General features: G+C 47.4%; 1 protein-coding gene across 1 annotated transcript in view; it reads left to right on the top strand.

Moving 5' to 3' along the window:
* The first annotated feature begins 1030 nt into the window (after positions 1-1030).
* The window catches only part of LOC113897484 (translation initiation factor IF-2-like), a 105470-nt gene continuing 90194 nt past the window's right edge, over positions 1031-16306 (top strand). The window contains exons 1-2 of the mRNA XM_027550226.1: positions 1031-1096; positions 6422-6520. Of these exons, the coding sequence (XP_027406027.1) occupies positions 1031-1096; positions 6422-6520 (165 nt within the window). The remainder of the gene's footprint in view (positions 1097-6421; positions 6521-16306) is intronic.

Raw genomic sequence — 16306 nt, forward strand, 5'->3', positions numbered from 1 at the left:
TGTCTGACTCTGTGCGACCCCATAGATGGCAGCCCACCAGGCTCCCCGGTCCCTGGGACTCTCCAGGCAAGAACACTGGAGTGGGTTGCCATTTCCTTCTCCAATGCAGTAAGGTGAAAAGTGAAAGTGAAGTCGCTCAGTCGTGTCTGACTCTTAGCGACCCCATGGACTGCAGCCCTCCAGGCTCCTCCGTTGATGGGATTTCCAAGGCAAGAGTACTGCAGTAGGGTGCCATTGCCTTCTCCAGAGTAGGTAATAGTAGCCCAATATTTGAATCCCTCATCCCATACATGCGTTTTGAGATCTAACAATGTAGAGAAAGATGATGCAATGAGTTTCTACCCAGTCACCATATAACAGAACCTTGGTGATGCGTTGCTGGCCTCCCAGTCCCTCTTTAGGAGGTGAGATGAGTGTCAGGTGGAGGGAGGCAGGGCTGCTGGCAGGAGGAAGAGGAGGAAAAATGGCCGGGTGACCAACCAGCTGCAAAAAGATATACAACAATTGAGAGTATGTGGAATTACCGGTCTCTGGAACTGGTCAAAGTGGTCACTCCCTGAGGCCATGAGTCCCTCCAGGATCTCTCCTGGTTCTTCAGCACCCAGCCTTGCTCAACCACCCAGCAAAGCCTGGGTGGTCTCCCCTTGGGCCTCACATCAAGATGTTTGTGACTCCCCACTGGCACTGAGCTCCTGAAGAAGGGCCTACATCTCATCATCGAGATCACCCACTGGGCACTTGAGAATTTGGCTGCCTCATCAAGGATGCCCAGTGTGCTGGCCCTAAGCCACTGGCTTTACCCCAGTTTAAGGTGGCTGGACAGTGTGGACATCCTCACCAGGAGGAAGTATTTATGCAGGGGCAAAGTCAAACACCTCTTGCAGCCCGGTTCTCATCTTCCCATCTTCCACGGCGCAGCCACAAAGAGAGTGCTACATCACCAACAAACTTACCAAGTCCCAAAACCCTCCTGCTCCTGCCCTGGTAATTCCCCATGATTGCTGCTATGCGTGGGGCATGGTCAGGCAACATGGACAACGCTGAGTGCCTCATGTGTGGGAACGGCAACTCAGCACCGCACAGGACACAGACGCAGGTTAGCGATGCCTGTCTCGTCCACATTCCCAGCTCACCCCACCGAAGATGGAGGCACCACCCAGGGCTCTTTCTCAGCCACCTGTTCTCTAAAAATTTGGTGGCTTTCCCCCCCAGATCTTTCTTTGATTTGTTCATTCCCAGTAGTCACAATCATGGTACATCTTTTGGCTAGACTATTAGACATCTTAGCATTTTCAGAACTTTCTATTTATAATTTATCCCTCTTTATTTGGTGAGACATCCTTCTCTTACTCCCCTTTTAATTCTTTTTAGTTCCTTAAGTATATTTCAATTAGCCATTAATTTATTAACTCTATTAAGTCAGAGTCTGGGCTCCCTAATGAATAATTTCCATTGTTTTGTGTATATACCATCTTTTCTTGTTTCTTTGTGTGCTTCCTATTTTCTGTTGCTGTTGAAAATGATTTTTTAAGATTACTTTATTTTTGGACATTCTGGGTCTTTGCTGCTGAGCGGGCTTTTCTTTAGTTGCAGCAAGCAGGGGGCTACTTTCTAGATGTAGTGCATGGGTTTCTCATCATGGTGGCTTCTCTTGCTGGGGAGCATGGGTTCTAGGGCACATGGGCTTCAGTAGGTGCTGTTCCCGGGCTCCAGAACACAGGCTCAACAGTTGTGGCACACAGGCTTAGGTGCTGTGAAGCATGTAGGATCTTCTCAGATCAAGGATTGAACACATGTCTCCTGCATTGGCAGGCGGATTCTTTACCACTGAGCCACCAGGAAAGCCGTTGAAAATGCATTTTAAATAAGATAATGTGGCCACTCTGGAAATCTGATTCTCCTCTCCTCCCCAAGGTTCACTGTTTTTGCTTGATGACGTTTCTGAACTTTCTATAAAAAATGTTTTCTTTGTCATATGTGGCCACAAAGTCCCTGTTCTATTAGTTGCAAGTAGTTAGTTGATGACAGAACAGAGATCTCTTGAATTACCTGGAATCCATAAGCCTCCCAGTCTTTACCAATGGGCTACACACTTGAGGGCCAGCCTTCAACACTCATCTAGACAGTTGACAACTCTACTTTAGCCTTCACTTCCTGTTGGCACAGGGCTCCAGGGTCAGCCAGAGGTGAGAGCTGAGGGCTTTCTCAAGTCATTTCCAAGCAGGCACACAGTCCCAGGCATGTGCACAAACGGGTATATGCATAACAAATGACCCAACCTAGTAGCTTAAAACCATACCAGTTTGTCATACTATACTTCACAATTTCATGGGTCAGGAATCTGGAGGACTCAGCTGGTGAGTACCTGGTGGGGTGTTTCCTGAGTTTACAGGAAGATGTCAGCTAGGGCTGGAGCCATCTGCAGACTCAACTGGGATGGGTGTCCAGATGACTCACCCCCCTGGCTGGCTGTTGATGCTGGCTGCCAGCTGGGTGCTCAGCAGGGCTGCTGAGTCAAGTTCCTTCATGCAGCCTCTTCCTATGACTTGGGCCTCCTAAGAGGGCCCTGACTTCTGATTTGGGGGCTTGGAGCCCAAGAACGAGGGCTTCCACAAAAGTGGAATGAGAGCTTGGCTTTTTATGACTAGGGAAGTCACACAGCACCACTACAGTCAATCTCTATCCATTAAAGCAGGCAGGAACCTGCCCGGATCTAAGGGGAGAGGACAGACACACCCACCCTCCATAGTTTAATGGGAGGCCTGCCAACAACTTGGTGCTAAGTCTTCAAACTTCCCTGCACGGGAACCTCCCACCCTCGAGTTTCTGTGTAGGTTTTGCCAGCCCGGCAAGGCCATCTCTGGATAGATCCCTGTCTATTATTCTCTATCTCCTTCCTGGTTTATTTCCGTCCTGAAAACGGCATCACAGCATTCCCTTGCTTGCATCTGTCCACTTAGAGTTTCCTTCCCTATCATTTTCTCAGGGGAGGAGGAGGTAGTAGTGGGATCTTGTCCTCTCGTTCAGCTTTATCCTCCCAGTGCGGAGCACAGTAGGTGCTCAGTTAACATGCGCAGAAGGCACAGAGGCCTGTGGCCCCACGAAGTGTGGTGTGGTGTGATAAGCCGCTGAGGACACTTTTGAACTCAAGTCTGGCCCACTCTTAGCCTCTCTGAGGATTTCCCTGTCCACATGTGGGATGGTTGAAGGTAATCGTGCAAATCCTAACACCGGGGTTGAGACAGGACAGATATGAGCACTCAGTTGTGTACAACTCCTTGAGATCCCCATGGACTGTAGCTCACCATTCTCCTCTGTCCATGGAATTCTCCAGGCAAGAATACTGGAGTGGGTCGCCATTTCCTTCTCCAGGGGATCTTCCTGACTCAGAGATCAAAGCTGTGCCTGTTGAGTCTCCTGCATTGGCAGGTGGATTCTTTACCACTGAGCCACCGGGAGGCCCTCAGAACAGATAAGCCTCAGCCCTTTTATGCTGGCCCTTCACTCAGTGCAAGCCTGAGTATCAGGGTTTGTTTTACATTCTAACATAGAAAATAACCGAGGATTCTGCTTTTACCTCTTGGCAGGCCCCTCCTCCCTGTCTTCTTTCAGTCCTCGTAGATGGTGTCCCCGCTTTGAGAAAGGCCCAGGGCCATTTCTTCCATCACACCTCCCCTGCTTCCAGGGCAAAAGCCCCTCACAGCTGGTCTGAAACCTTCCTCCTTCTCACACAGTCCAGGGAGCTCTCCTGGGAAGCATGCTGGCTCATAAGGACCAGAACTGTGACTGTCCACTCGTGAGGAAATGAGATTCACACCCAGGAGGATGGGGTCTTCTAGAGGCAGGGCACAGAAAATAATTTGCTTCCAGACCAGCTGCAGACCGCATGGTCGAGATGGCCTAGTTCTGGCCAGGGGAATAAAATCCATCCCCTTCCAATTTCCTGCTCGGCGCCATGCTTACGTTCTCCCCTGAGGTCAAAGCCTCTGAAAAGACCGATTGCTTCCAAAACGAAACCCAAGGCCGGTGTTCACCCTCAAGTGTTTCAATTATTTCTGAATATCTGATGATCTTGGGGACCACTTCCCTCCCCCTACCCAGATGGAACTGGGGTTAAGCTTCACTGAGACTCAGCAAATCACAAAGAGGAGGCAATTTCTCCGTGAAATTGCCACTCCAGGCCCAGGTCATGCAGTCCATGCCTCACATTCACCATTGTGTACAGCTGGGGGCACAACCATGCTCATCCTGGGGATAGAGGTGCCAAAGTGTTATTCCTTGTGGTCACTGTTTTTCCTGTGGTATCTTGCATTAGGGCTTCCCAGGTGGTACTAGTGGTAAAGAACCTGTCTGCCAATGCAGGAGACATAAGAGACACAGGTTTGACCCCTGTGTCAGAAAGATTCCCTGGAGAAGGGCATGGCAACCCACTCCAGTATTCTTGCTGGAGAATTCCATGGACAGAGAAGCCTGGCAGGCTACAGTCCATGGGGTTGCAAAGAGTCTGACATGACTGAGTGACTGAGCATGCACGCACACATCCTCCATCTAAGACTTATAGTCTCTTTTCAAAGGCCAACATTTTGTCACCATAGATATCAAAGATCCATGACCATCTGGCCAGAAACAGACAGCACTTTAGTGCCGTCGAGGGCGAGAAGATGCATCCACAAGTAGGTCATTGATGCTGATTCCCAAAGGCTTGAACCCCATGGAGAAAGAGCACCTGTCCCTCCAATCTCTAAGGTTTCAGAATTGTCCATGATGGTGTCTTTGAGACTAGACTGACAAAGAGAAGTTTGGGTTTGCACAGTCATGCACAGTGACACCCAAAAGCCACCAGCGGCCGAGCAGAGATCTCAGCTGCCAGTCAGTCTGAATTTTGCTTCTTAACAATGCTTTCGTCTTCCAGGGACACAGCTAAGGCTTCCAGGAGGATTCAAGGTGGAATGTCTGTCCCTCCATGAGACTAGACCGGGCCTCACAACAAGTCATTCTTCCATTCAAGGTGACCCTCCACTTTGGGATGATCTGTTGAACATGCTGATGGAGAAGTATTTGATGGCCAAAGCCACGGGTGGATAGGATGGGGTTCTGGGAGAACGCTTTCTGGGTCAGATGCACCTTAGGTCCACGTCAGGTGTAGAAGCTTTGGGAGGTGGTTTGCTATGCAGCCAAGCCCTTTCCTTGGGAATGATTCCCCAACAAGGGGAGGATGGGCTGTGACCAGCCTGCAGCCCACACCCCAAGGCCGGCAGAGCATAATCCTGGAGGTGACAGTTCCTGTATGCAGGTGCTCCTGCCTAGGAGAGGGACAGCCTCTCTGGGAGGTGCCTCAAACAGGGGAGCCACTTGCACACAAGACTTCCAGCAAGTTCTGATTAAACCTGGTACCAGAGCATCTCTGATTCAGAGCCACCCTTTGGGAGGGTTTCCTACCCTGGTATTGTTAGGGGAAACACACTGACTGAAACTGCCCACCCTGGCCAGGCACCATAGTAATTATTTGTGTGAGTTATTCTACTACAGGAGAGCCTAGTAAGAAAGACAGAACTGATAAGCCACCACCAACTGGAAGAGTTCAGGAGAGGTCAAAAGGAGCCATGACGTGTCCTACCACCTCCCAGAATCCTCGCTGGCCTCCATCTTGACCGAGCAACACATGCACCACCAGGAAGGATCATGAGTCAGAATGATTGGCCAAAGACAACCCAGAAACTAATCCTGTCACCATAGAGCCCTAGATTGTGAACTAAATGGCATGCTGTCCTCCTGGGTTCCCTTACCCTCCTGCTTTCCGACTGGGCACCCTTTCCCAATTAATCTCTTGCTTTGTCAGCATGTGTGTCTCCTTGGGCAATTCATTTCTGAGTGTTAGACAAAAGCCCCCTTTTGGGCCCCCTTTTGGGTCCCCGTTCCTGCAATGGTATGGTTTCTCCATTGGAGTTACGAAATCTCCTATGGGGAAGTATGTTTGGGAAGTGCTGGGAGTGTTCTATTAGGCTTCACCACTCTCCCCACACCCAAGAATGAATGAAATTAGAGCAGCTGACAGCATGAGCGCTGGGCAGGGCAGGGCAACAGAAACTGTGTATTGATGTGAAAGTGGTCTGGCCACCCTGGAAAGCATCTGGTAGATTCTTAGGGAAGAAAGCACTCACGTCTCCTAGGAGCAGCAATCCCTCCCCACCCCTCACCCCCCAAGGAATTCAACCAGGATATATTAAACCAGCATAAATGAAAACAGCATTTGCAGCCCAAGGGCTGAGATGAATTCAAGGTGGGGATGAAGTCCCCTGCAGAGCCCACCTTCTTCCCCTCATTCAACACAGGAAATGAATGATGCCCAAAACACAAAACGGCCATAAGGAGCTGGGTCCCACATCTCTAGCCAGCCCTCTCCCCTCTCCTGTGCTCCTAGGTGCCCACCATCCCAGGGTCCTGGCTGAAACCTGCTGCCAAAGAGAAAGGTGGTAAGATTCCAGCAGGAAAGCTCTTAGCCCTGAGGACGAGCTCCATGGTGGGTTGAAGGTACCACCACAGGCGGCACGTCCTCCCGTCTCCCTGTAAGTCTGCTACTGAGGGGCAGGAACCTTCAGTGAGACAGAGAGCTAGTCCCTGAGCTCCTGGGTGCAGACGGTCTGGGAAGAATGATCCCTGGCAGCCCAGTCCTTCTCAGCACTGAGGGAAGGAAGACAAGGAAGAATGTTCCAGAGAAGGGAATCTTACTTCGGGAACCAGAAAGAGCAAGTCACAAGCAGCAGGAACAGCAAACCATGTGAAAGGCAGCACGGCCCTTGGGTCCCTCCTGGGATCACCATTCATTCCCTCGTTTCACATCAGCAGATGCCTTTGGGTGTAAAAATGAGGTGGGGCAGCAAGAAAACAGGGGACCTGATTCTGGCTCGGGCTAGCTGCAGCTTCACTCGATTAAATGAAAGAAGAGTTGGTAAATGCACAATGCAAATAAATATGTAAAACATCTGAGTGAGTTAACCCCAAATGCGTGCTTTTTACAGACCATGGGATGAGCTATTTTCTGCTCTGAATGCAGAATTCATCATTACAAGCTGACATTTATAAAGGGGAACAGCAATGCATGTGGTCCCATTATGGGGATCCTCTTGGCTTCCAGGTCTGTTTGGGGATGAGGACCAACATGGACCACTCTCCAAAGTAGAAATGAGAGTTCCAGGGCGGTGGGTGGTGGGGAGGGCAGATACCTGAGCCCTGAATCTCTCCTGGAAAATACACTCAGACTGATTGCTTCCTCCTCTCCATATTGGATTTGTTCCAGAGCAACCTCTTGCTTTGTTCTGTGTCTCTGCAGTGAGTAGAGATCCATAATAAAAATTGCAGGTAGTCTCTGCCATGGGGCCAGCTCCACTCTCCCAGGCTGACTCTGGCCCTCTGACCCTAAGGCCATTAACACATCCACAGGATGGCTTTGCAATTGCTTTACTTAATGAGAAAGGAAAACAGCTTTCTGCATAATAGGAGCAGCTTAACATCAGAATGATGCTTTTTCTTGACATGCTTTCAAGAACAAGAATTTTTCCAAGTCCAGATGCATAGCATTTATGTGAAAGGTAACGTAAGCGCTTCAGTGTTCTGTCTGGACTAAGAATGTTTGTGGTTGAAGAGGAATGGGCTGTGGATGGGAAGGTTCTTTATTAAATATTACTGTATTAGAGGGAAAGAATCTTTTGAGCATGTCAGAATTTAATCCTGCTTGGATCTCACCCATGACTTTCATGTTACTCACTACAGGTATGGGAGAAAAAATCAATTTTTCTGAACTCAATATTATATACCAAGAATCCCAATACAGTATTGTATACCAAAACCCTGTCCATAGTAAGTCTGGCAGAAGCAAATTCATTTCCCTTTCAGGGCTATACAACTTACAGAGAGCTCTTGGAATGTGACAGTTTGAACAGATTGTGGCAACAGATGGAAAAAATCACCATCTGATTTTGACATGATGCGGGGAAATAGAATTTGATGAACAATAATTAGAGAAGCCACATACAGCCAGAGAAGGCCCGATTTAAACAGTGAGTTCAGAAGTCAGAAAAGACTTAAGCATAGAACAGGGGCGAAATCTCTGAACAGGTAGGGAAAAGAATTCTGAAATAGATAAAGAGCTATTTTAAAGCCTCCCTGTCTTTCTAGGAGACTGTGAGCTAATGTGCAATGTTTCACACCTGGTATATTCTAAGGGTCTCAAAGAGCTCCTGAACTAAATATATTAACTGTCTCTATAAAGTTTAATGGAGAAGGCAATGGCAACCCACTCCAGTACTCTTGCCTGGAAAATCCCATGGATGGAGGAGCCTGGTGGGCTGCAGTCCATGGGGTTGCTAAGAGTCGGACAGGACTGAGCGACTTCACTTTCAATTTTCACTTCCAAGCATTGGAGAAGAAAATGGCAACCCACTCCAGTGTTCTTGCCTGGAGAATCCCAGGGGCGGGGGAGCCTGGGGGGCTGCCGTCTATGGGGTCGACAGAGTCAGACACGACAGAAGCGACTTAGCAGCATAAAGTTTAAAGGGCTTCCCTGATGTCTCAGCAGTAAAGAATCCCTCTGCAATGCAGGAGACACAGGAGACGTGGCTTCGATCCCTGGGTCAGGAAGATCTCCTGGAGGAGGAAATGGCAACCCACTCCAGTAGTCTTTCCTGAAAAATCCCAGGACAGAGGAGCCTTGCAGGCTCTAGTCCAAATGGTCTCAAAGAGTCAGACATGAGCATGAGCACGATAAAGTTTAAAACTCTCCAGAGGATGCATGGTGTGCCTTGGCGTATATAGCTGATGGGGGTACCAAGAGGGCTTCACTGTATTGGCAGCCTTTTTCTCTTTCAGGTATTTGCTGTGTTCTTTTTCAGTGCTGTTAGTACTCTTGAAATATGTCACGGTAAAATTTAGATGCTCGAATACGGAGTTTATCCTAATGCATGGTCCACACATGTGCTCAGTTGAAACTGTGCCATTGGTTGTCATTAGGTTTGTTTTTTTTTTGGCTACACCATGCTGCTTGTGGGATCTTAGTTCCCTGAACAGGGATCAAACCCGGGTCCTTGGCAGTGGAAGTGCAGATTCCTAACTGCTGGATTGCTGGGAAATTCCCTAGGTTTGTACATTTAGGTGATTGTCCCGGTAACGTAAATGAATGAATGCACAGAGCCTCCTGAATTCTTGCAGACTCTCCGGAAAACCCTTTGTCTGGGGGTTCGTGGCTTCAGAATCTGGACAGGGCCCAGAGGAGGAAGAAAGGAGAAAGATGCTCCCAGTGCAGCATGTGATCGTGTGAATGAGACACAGGGGGAGGTGATGCTTCTCTGGATTCAGGAGCTCGGAGCCCGAGACTCATATTCTGAAAGTATGATGGAGGGTTGCAACAAATAAACAAAGACTCATATTCTGAAAGGATAATGAAGGGTTGCAACTAAATAAACAAAGCCCCAGTTTCACCTGGCAGGCAAACGCCTTGAGTCATTAAGTAGTATTAGGTACATTTAATTTATTTAATTATAAAGACAACAGGCATGAGACCATCCATACTATAGCTAAAGCACATACAGAAACCAAAAACATAAATAGAAGCATCCTTAAATTTTCCAGGTGATCAAATTGCTCAGGTGGGCACATGGGGGCAGGTGTGGTGTGGGGGTCCCATCAGGAATGCAGGACCACAGGGGTGATGTGTATCATACTTTTATCCTGGGCTGTGCAAGCTGAGAATCTGAGGAAGGCTACAGTCTCCGAAGCTCAGGGAGGGACAGGCACCAGAGAGGACAGATGCACATGAAGGGGAAGAGTGCAGATAAGTTGGACCCCAGATCCCAGTATTGATCCACATCCTGACCTTTCTGTCTCCAAGCTGTCAGCCTCAGCAACGTGGGTCATCCCAGAGCAAACCACGCACACAGCCCAGGGTTGGGGAAGCTATGGGAGGATCTGGCTGCTGTTGGAGCAGCTGCAGACCTGACCACTCCCCACTCCACCCTATCCCAGCAGCCACACCAGCATCTGGTGGTCCCTGCCTCCCTTCCCTTCAAACTTACCATGTCTCCGTGCTTCACTTCCTGTTTCCAAACAGTGTGACCCACATTAACCCCTCAGAGAGTGGAAAAGCTTAGCTAAGAGGTCTCCATAGCCATCTAACATGTCATCCCATCCCACAGTCCGGTTGAATCCAGCCTAAGAGCCATGCCCCAGACTCATACCACAACCACAGCCCTTGACCCATGCAATGCTCCCACACACACTTAGCTCAAAGAAACACACCATGTGGGTAAAATAGACCTGCACGCTCAAAGGCAGAGGATGGCCAAGCCAGCCACCTAAATCAGTCGGCCCAGTCCTCATTCCTAACAGATAAACAGACAACCAAGAATTACTGGGCACCTGGGAAAACCCACAGTAATGACAGAGAGGAACTGACTGACCATGAAGAAACCCTGACAACTTGAGAACAGAAGAGAATGTCATAGAAATTCTAAGTAGCTTCCCCACATGTTGGAGACAGTATTGAAATCAGAAAAAGAAACAAACTGCTATTGAAATAATTAAGTATTTAGATGAAGTGTAGGGGTATCTGCAATTAGAAATGCATGTTTCAAAATGAGATGGATTAATGGCTGGATATGCAGATGAATAGATGCGTGGACAAAAAGTAATCATTTGCTAGTAGTAGAATTTGCAGTAGGTATTCATGTGTTCAGGCTTCCCAGGTAGCTCAACGGGTAAGGAATATGCCTGCAATGCTGGAGCCACAGTAGACAGATGCCCTGGAAGAGGGCATGGCAACCCACTCCAGTATGCTTGCCTGGAGAATCTCATGGACAGAGAAGCCTGGAGAGCTATGATCCATAGGGTTGCAAAGAGTCAGACAGGACTGAAGCGACTTAACACACATGCATGGATTCGTCCAGTTCACCATCTAGCAACCAGGAGCCTGGGAGAAGGGATAGCAGAAGCTGAAAGATGTCAACAGCATTTTGGAACCTAGAAAATGGATGAATCAACTTAGCAGGCCAGAAGGGAGAAGATCAAGACAATTTTGCCACAGAACCCAGAAAGTCTTGGGAATCAGAGATCTCTGGTGTGGAGGTAACCAATAACGGGAGAACTGGGCAAAAACCTAAGAAGCAGTGAGACTCCCACGTCCACTTCCCATTCTGCTACCATCTGTCCTCAGTGATGCCAAGGACAAGGGAAGGCAAGGGCACAAAAGTGGAAATCTATTGTGGGGGAAAGAAAACCCTCCGGCCCTTCCATGCCCAGCCTGAGAATGGGCAGCAGGCTTATTCCCACCCGGTCCAGGTAGGAAATCAGAGGGTTCTTCCCCAGGGAAATGAACAGCCAAAGAGAAAAGATGTATTGACACAGAAAGCCAGGGTCCCAGAGAAGTGTGGGGTGCCACCCAAGCTCACCACAGTGAAGTTCTCAAAGGGCAGTCAGGAATCCTTGGGCTGAGTGTGCAGCCACAGGGTCACCACAAAGGAATCGTTAGAGCTGAAAGGAACACGCAAACAAATCAACCCACCTAGGAAAAGAGGAAATAGAGAAAAGCACATAGCATTCAAAAATTTCCCCTAAAGCTAAAATTAAGACCCTCAGAAAAAAGAAGAAGACATGATACCTTCATGAGTAAGAGCTCTTGGAAATTTAAAATTCAGATAGCCAAGAAAAGGGTAATAGAAGTGCTCAGAGAAAAAGTAGAGGGAATCTAAAAGTAACACAGAAGGCCAAAGGATGGATGGTAGAAGGGAGAAGCTGGGAAAATTAGAGTCAGTTCATAAAGACCCATTATCTGAATAATAGGAGTTACAGAGAAAGAAAAGTCAGAGGAAAAGAAATTAGTGAAGATTTAATTCACAGTTTTTCTAGAGTGATAAAACATGAAAAACACCCACATCTAGGTATGTCATGAAACTTCAGAGAAACAGGGGCAAAGAGCAGATTCCAACCCAATCCAGAGAGAAACAGGCCACGACAGAGTTCTAAGGCTCAGGATGGCCTCAGCCACACACAGCATCAGGAGCTGCTTGAGAAGGAGGTAAGGCCCTTCAAATGTCCAACCTAGAATTTTGCTCTGACCAGGCATCTCACCAAGGCCACTGGGAGGAAGGGGTTACTCCATCAAAAGGAGGGAGCCAGCTAAGAAAGCAAGGTGTGGGCCTACTGAATAGCGGAGCCAGTCCAGGGGAGAGGCAGTCTGGACCAGGGACAGGGGGACCCTGGCCTGCCTCACACCAGGAATGGGACAGACAGCAGAAAGCTCTGAGAAGCACGTCTTTAGGAAGAAACAAGGTCACAAGAAATGAGCAGCATCAAACTGATGGAACAGACTATCTCTGTTATGCTGGAGGCATGTGCTCGGAAGGAAAAAGCATTAGAAATTCTGGAGGAAAACAGCAAACTGAGCAGTTCCAGGACTCAGAGGAATGAACAAAAGGAGAAAACAAGGTCTGCTCGTCCTGGCCTTGGGGACATTACTCGTCAAGATCAAGTTGGCGGCCCAGGATGACATTTCCTTCCCTGGGAATCTTCTGTCCATCACTCATTCTTCGGGGAATGACAGCCGCAGACTCGTGATCACATACTTGGCCCTTCTAGTTATTCTGTTTTTTCCATCAGTCTATATGGATTTCAATACAGAACATTCAAAATGTAAAAAAACAACCCCGTGGCAAGTGGGTGGGGAAGAAAGATGGTGGGTCAGTGGGAGGAGAGGAATGGGTACTTGTTTCTCATCTCACTCAAATGGAACAGCCTAAGATGAGTGAGAAGCAAAACCCTCAAGAAATAAACACTCAACGCCTGTGTTGGACAATAAACAGACAACCAATAGAAAACCTCAAAATAGCACACGTATTTTTTAAATTTGGGGGGGCAACAAGAGGTATGGGAACAATCTCTCACCCCAAGAAGCCGTTAGCTACCATCTAATGCTGATAAATCAGGAAACAGAGATATAACACCTGCTGTCAGTTTAAGGAGGTAATTATGAAAATCCAAACATGATTTCTCTGGGGTTTGGAATAGGAGGTAGGGTGAGAATTTCATTTAAAATGTACTTCTGTGTTGTTGGAGTAAACTGTTTTCCCCCTGTACACGTGTTGCTTTGATCGTGGTCTAAAAGAATGAAGTAGGGCTGTATGTATGTACATTGAAATGTGTCCATGAGTGAACTGCAGAATGAAAATTAATTGTACAGTCCCACTTACAAATAAATAACAGAGAACAAAAGATGCAAATTCATACCAAACCATTTAAAAGAATATGTGCATGTTTACATGCTTGTTTAAGGGGAAACAGGTCTGGGAAGAAGCACTAAAAGTACTAAACGATTGTGCTAGAAAACTGGGAAAGAAGGAAGGTTGTCATTTCTTTTGTTGTGGTTGTTTACTTCTGTTTAATTTGATTCCTTTTGAGACGTTTGCATAATAATTTTGAAACATGCTTCCCTGTTTGCTCAGCAGTTAAAAAATCCGCCTGCCAGTTCAGGAAACTGAGGTTCGATCCCTGATCCGGGAAGATCTCACACGCTGCAGAGCAACTAAGACCATATGCCACAATTACTGAGCCTGTTCTCTGGAGCTGCAACTACAGAAGCCCTCACGCCCTGAAGCCCATGCTCCAAAACAAGAGAAGCCACCTCAGTGAGAAGCCCACAAACCTCAACCAGAGTGTAGCCCCTCTCGCTGCAACTAGAGAAATGTCTGCATGCAGCAATGAAGACCCAACACAGCCAAAAATTAAAAAATAATAAAAAATAATTTTAAAGCATAAATAGATGCAGTTCTACACTGTAGAGTGCTTTCTGTTGAAACTAGTTTTCGCTAGTATCTCCTTCTTTGGAATCTCATGCACGCTAGCATTTTGCCTCAATAATAGAGAATTTCACCTTGATTTTAGTTAAAACTCTGTCTTCTCAAACATACTCTCTTTCAAGATGATTTTGGTTCTGTTAAATAAAACACCAGCTGAGCGCATTTTGCAAGCAGGCATGAAATGCTGGTACTGGGGAGAGCTATCTACGTGCTCCCCTTCAGGGACCAGACAGCCTGATGGTGGAGTCCTGGATGGTCGCAGGTTTGATGGACTCATAATACTTAGACAGTGGCCTGATTTGAAAACAGCTTTTATTTCTGCAATAAAAATGAAAGTACTTTTGACTTCTGCTAGCAATTCCAGCGGAGAAGGCGATGGCACCCCACTCCAGTATTCTTGCCTGGAGAATCCCAGGGACAGGGGAGCGTGGTGGGCTGCCTGTCTGTGGGGTTGCACAGAGTCGGACATGAGTGAAGTGACTTAGCAGTAGCAGCAATTCCAGAGTTCTTACAACAGAATCTTCCAATTCAGCTTTTTCTTAAAATCTATCAAAACTGGAACATAACAGGTAGGTTATTGTCATTTGTGGGCATGTGGTGTTTTCATTCCAAGCGAATTATTTCCCTCTCCTGCTGGGAAATAAACAACACAGAGCGCTCAGTATTCAGCGAGGGCTTTCATCAGATATGATGAAGGATCTTGAATGAAAAGGAAAGGCAGCTGCAGAGACTCACTCCGACAGATAATAAGTCAAGCTTAGCGATGCTGTGAGAGGGAGGTTGTCCATCTCCAGAAGTCCTTAGTGAACAGTCATAGACAGAGAAAACCAGGGGATGGAACAATGGCAATGAGGTCTCCAACTTTTCTCTTTGAAGACTAATTCTTTGTACCTTCCAAATCATGGACTAATCAGATGGGGGTCTAGACCACAGAGTTCCCTGTCCCCAGGATATTCAAGGTGGGCAAGAGAGTGAGGGGCAGTCTTCAGTTCTCAAGGCAGGTGGCTTACCCACCATGTGGTCTGGTCATTGTCTGGTTTTGCACAAAAACTTCTGACACATTTGTGTGTAGAAAGTGCCACCAGGAAGTCCCAAGGCCAGAGTTCAAATCCTGTCTCAGTGAAGAGGTGGATGAAGAATGAATGAAACCGACCTGACTCTGTTTCCTCCCTGACAAATGAGGCCAGCATGCCCTGCCTGTGTGTTTATATTGGGAAGCCCAAGCCCTGGAGTGCCAGAGACGCAACTCTGCCCACTGGTGCCTCTGCCCAACAGGAATGTTCCAGTGTGGGTGGGAAGCTCAACCAACTCCAGGCTGGCCTCTAGCGAGAGTTGAGGCCAATAGTTTTCCAAAGCAGTTATTTCATTTTACATTCTTACCACCATTTTTAACTACATGACGCTTTTCCTTTTTTTTTTTTTTTTGCATTATGTATTTACATTAAAAAACTTTTTTTGCCTGCACTGGCTCTTTATTTTGATGTGGGGGCTCTTTATTGCAGTGGGTGGGTTTCTCTAGTTGTGACTAGCAGGCTTATTTAACCTGTGGCACGTGGGATCCCAGTTCCCCTGCCAGGGATGGAACCCATGTCCCCTGCATTGGAAGGTGGATTTTTAACCACTGGACTACCAGGGAAGTCCCGGGTGGTATTTCTGATTGACCTATAACTCACAAAAATATAGAAATCCCCAAGGCAGAACTCAATGAATTTCATCACATGTATACATTTGACTAACCACAACCCGGGTCCAGATAGTGCATTTTCCACCCGCTGTGCTTTACAGACAGAACATACAGTGTGGGCTGTTTTGGATCTGATGTCTTTTACTCAGAACTATACCTAAGAGGGGCTTCCCAGCTGTTGCTAGTGGTAAAGAGCCCACCTACCTGCTCAGGAGGCATAAGCGATGTGGGTTCGATCCCTGGGTCAGAAAGATCCCCTGGAGGAGGGCATGGCAACCAACATGAGTATTCTTGCCTGGAAAACCCCCATTGACAGAGGAGCCTGGCAGGCTATAGTCCATAGGGTTGCAAAGAGTTGGACACAACTGAAGCCACCCAGCACACATATCTAAGAGACTCCTCATTTCATGTGTGGAGTTCTTTCCTTTTCATCACTGTTATTCCATTGTGGGAATATACCAGGATGGCTTGGTCTTTCTACTGTTGATGCCCACTTGGATTGCTTCTAATTTGAGATCATAACAACAAAGCATGAGCAACGCCATGAGCATTTTTGCACATGATTTTCAGTGAACAAATCCATTTAATTTTGTTGGGATTCTACCCAGCAGAGGAATTGCTAGGTTACACAGCATATGTGTGTTTAACTTTAGTAGTCCAGCTAAATATTCTTCCAAAGCAGCTATTTCATTTTACATTCCTACCAGCAATGTACAAGAGTTCCAGTTGCTCCACATCCTCACCAACTCTTGACATTCTTGACTCAAGACCTTCTAGTGGT

Source organism: Bos indicus x Bos taurus, chromosome 8 (assembly GCF_003369695.1).
Source record: "Bos indicus x Bos taurus breed Angus x Brahman F1 hybrid chromosome 8, Bos_hybrid_MaternalHap_v2.0, whole genome shotgun sequence".
Classification (NCBI taxonomy): domain Eukaryota; kingdom Metazoa; phylum Chordata; class Mammalia; order Artiodactyla; family Bovidae; genus Bos; species Bos indicus x Bos taurus.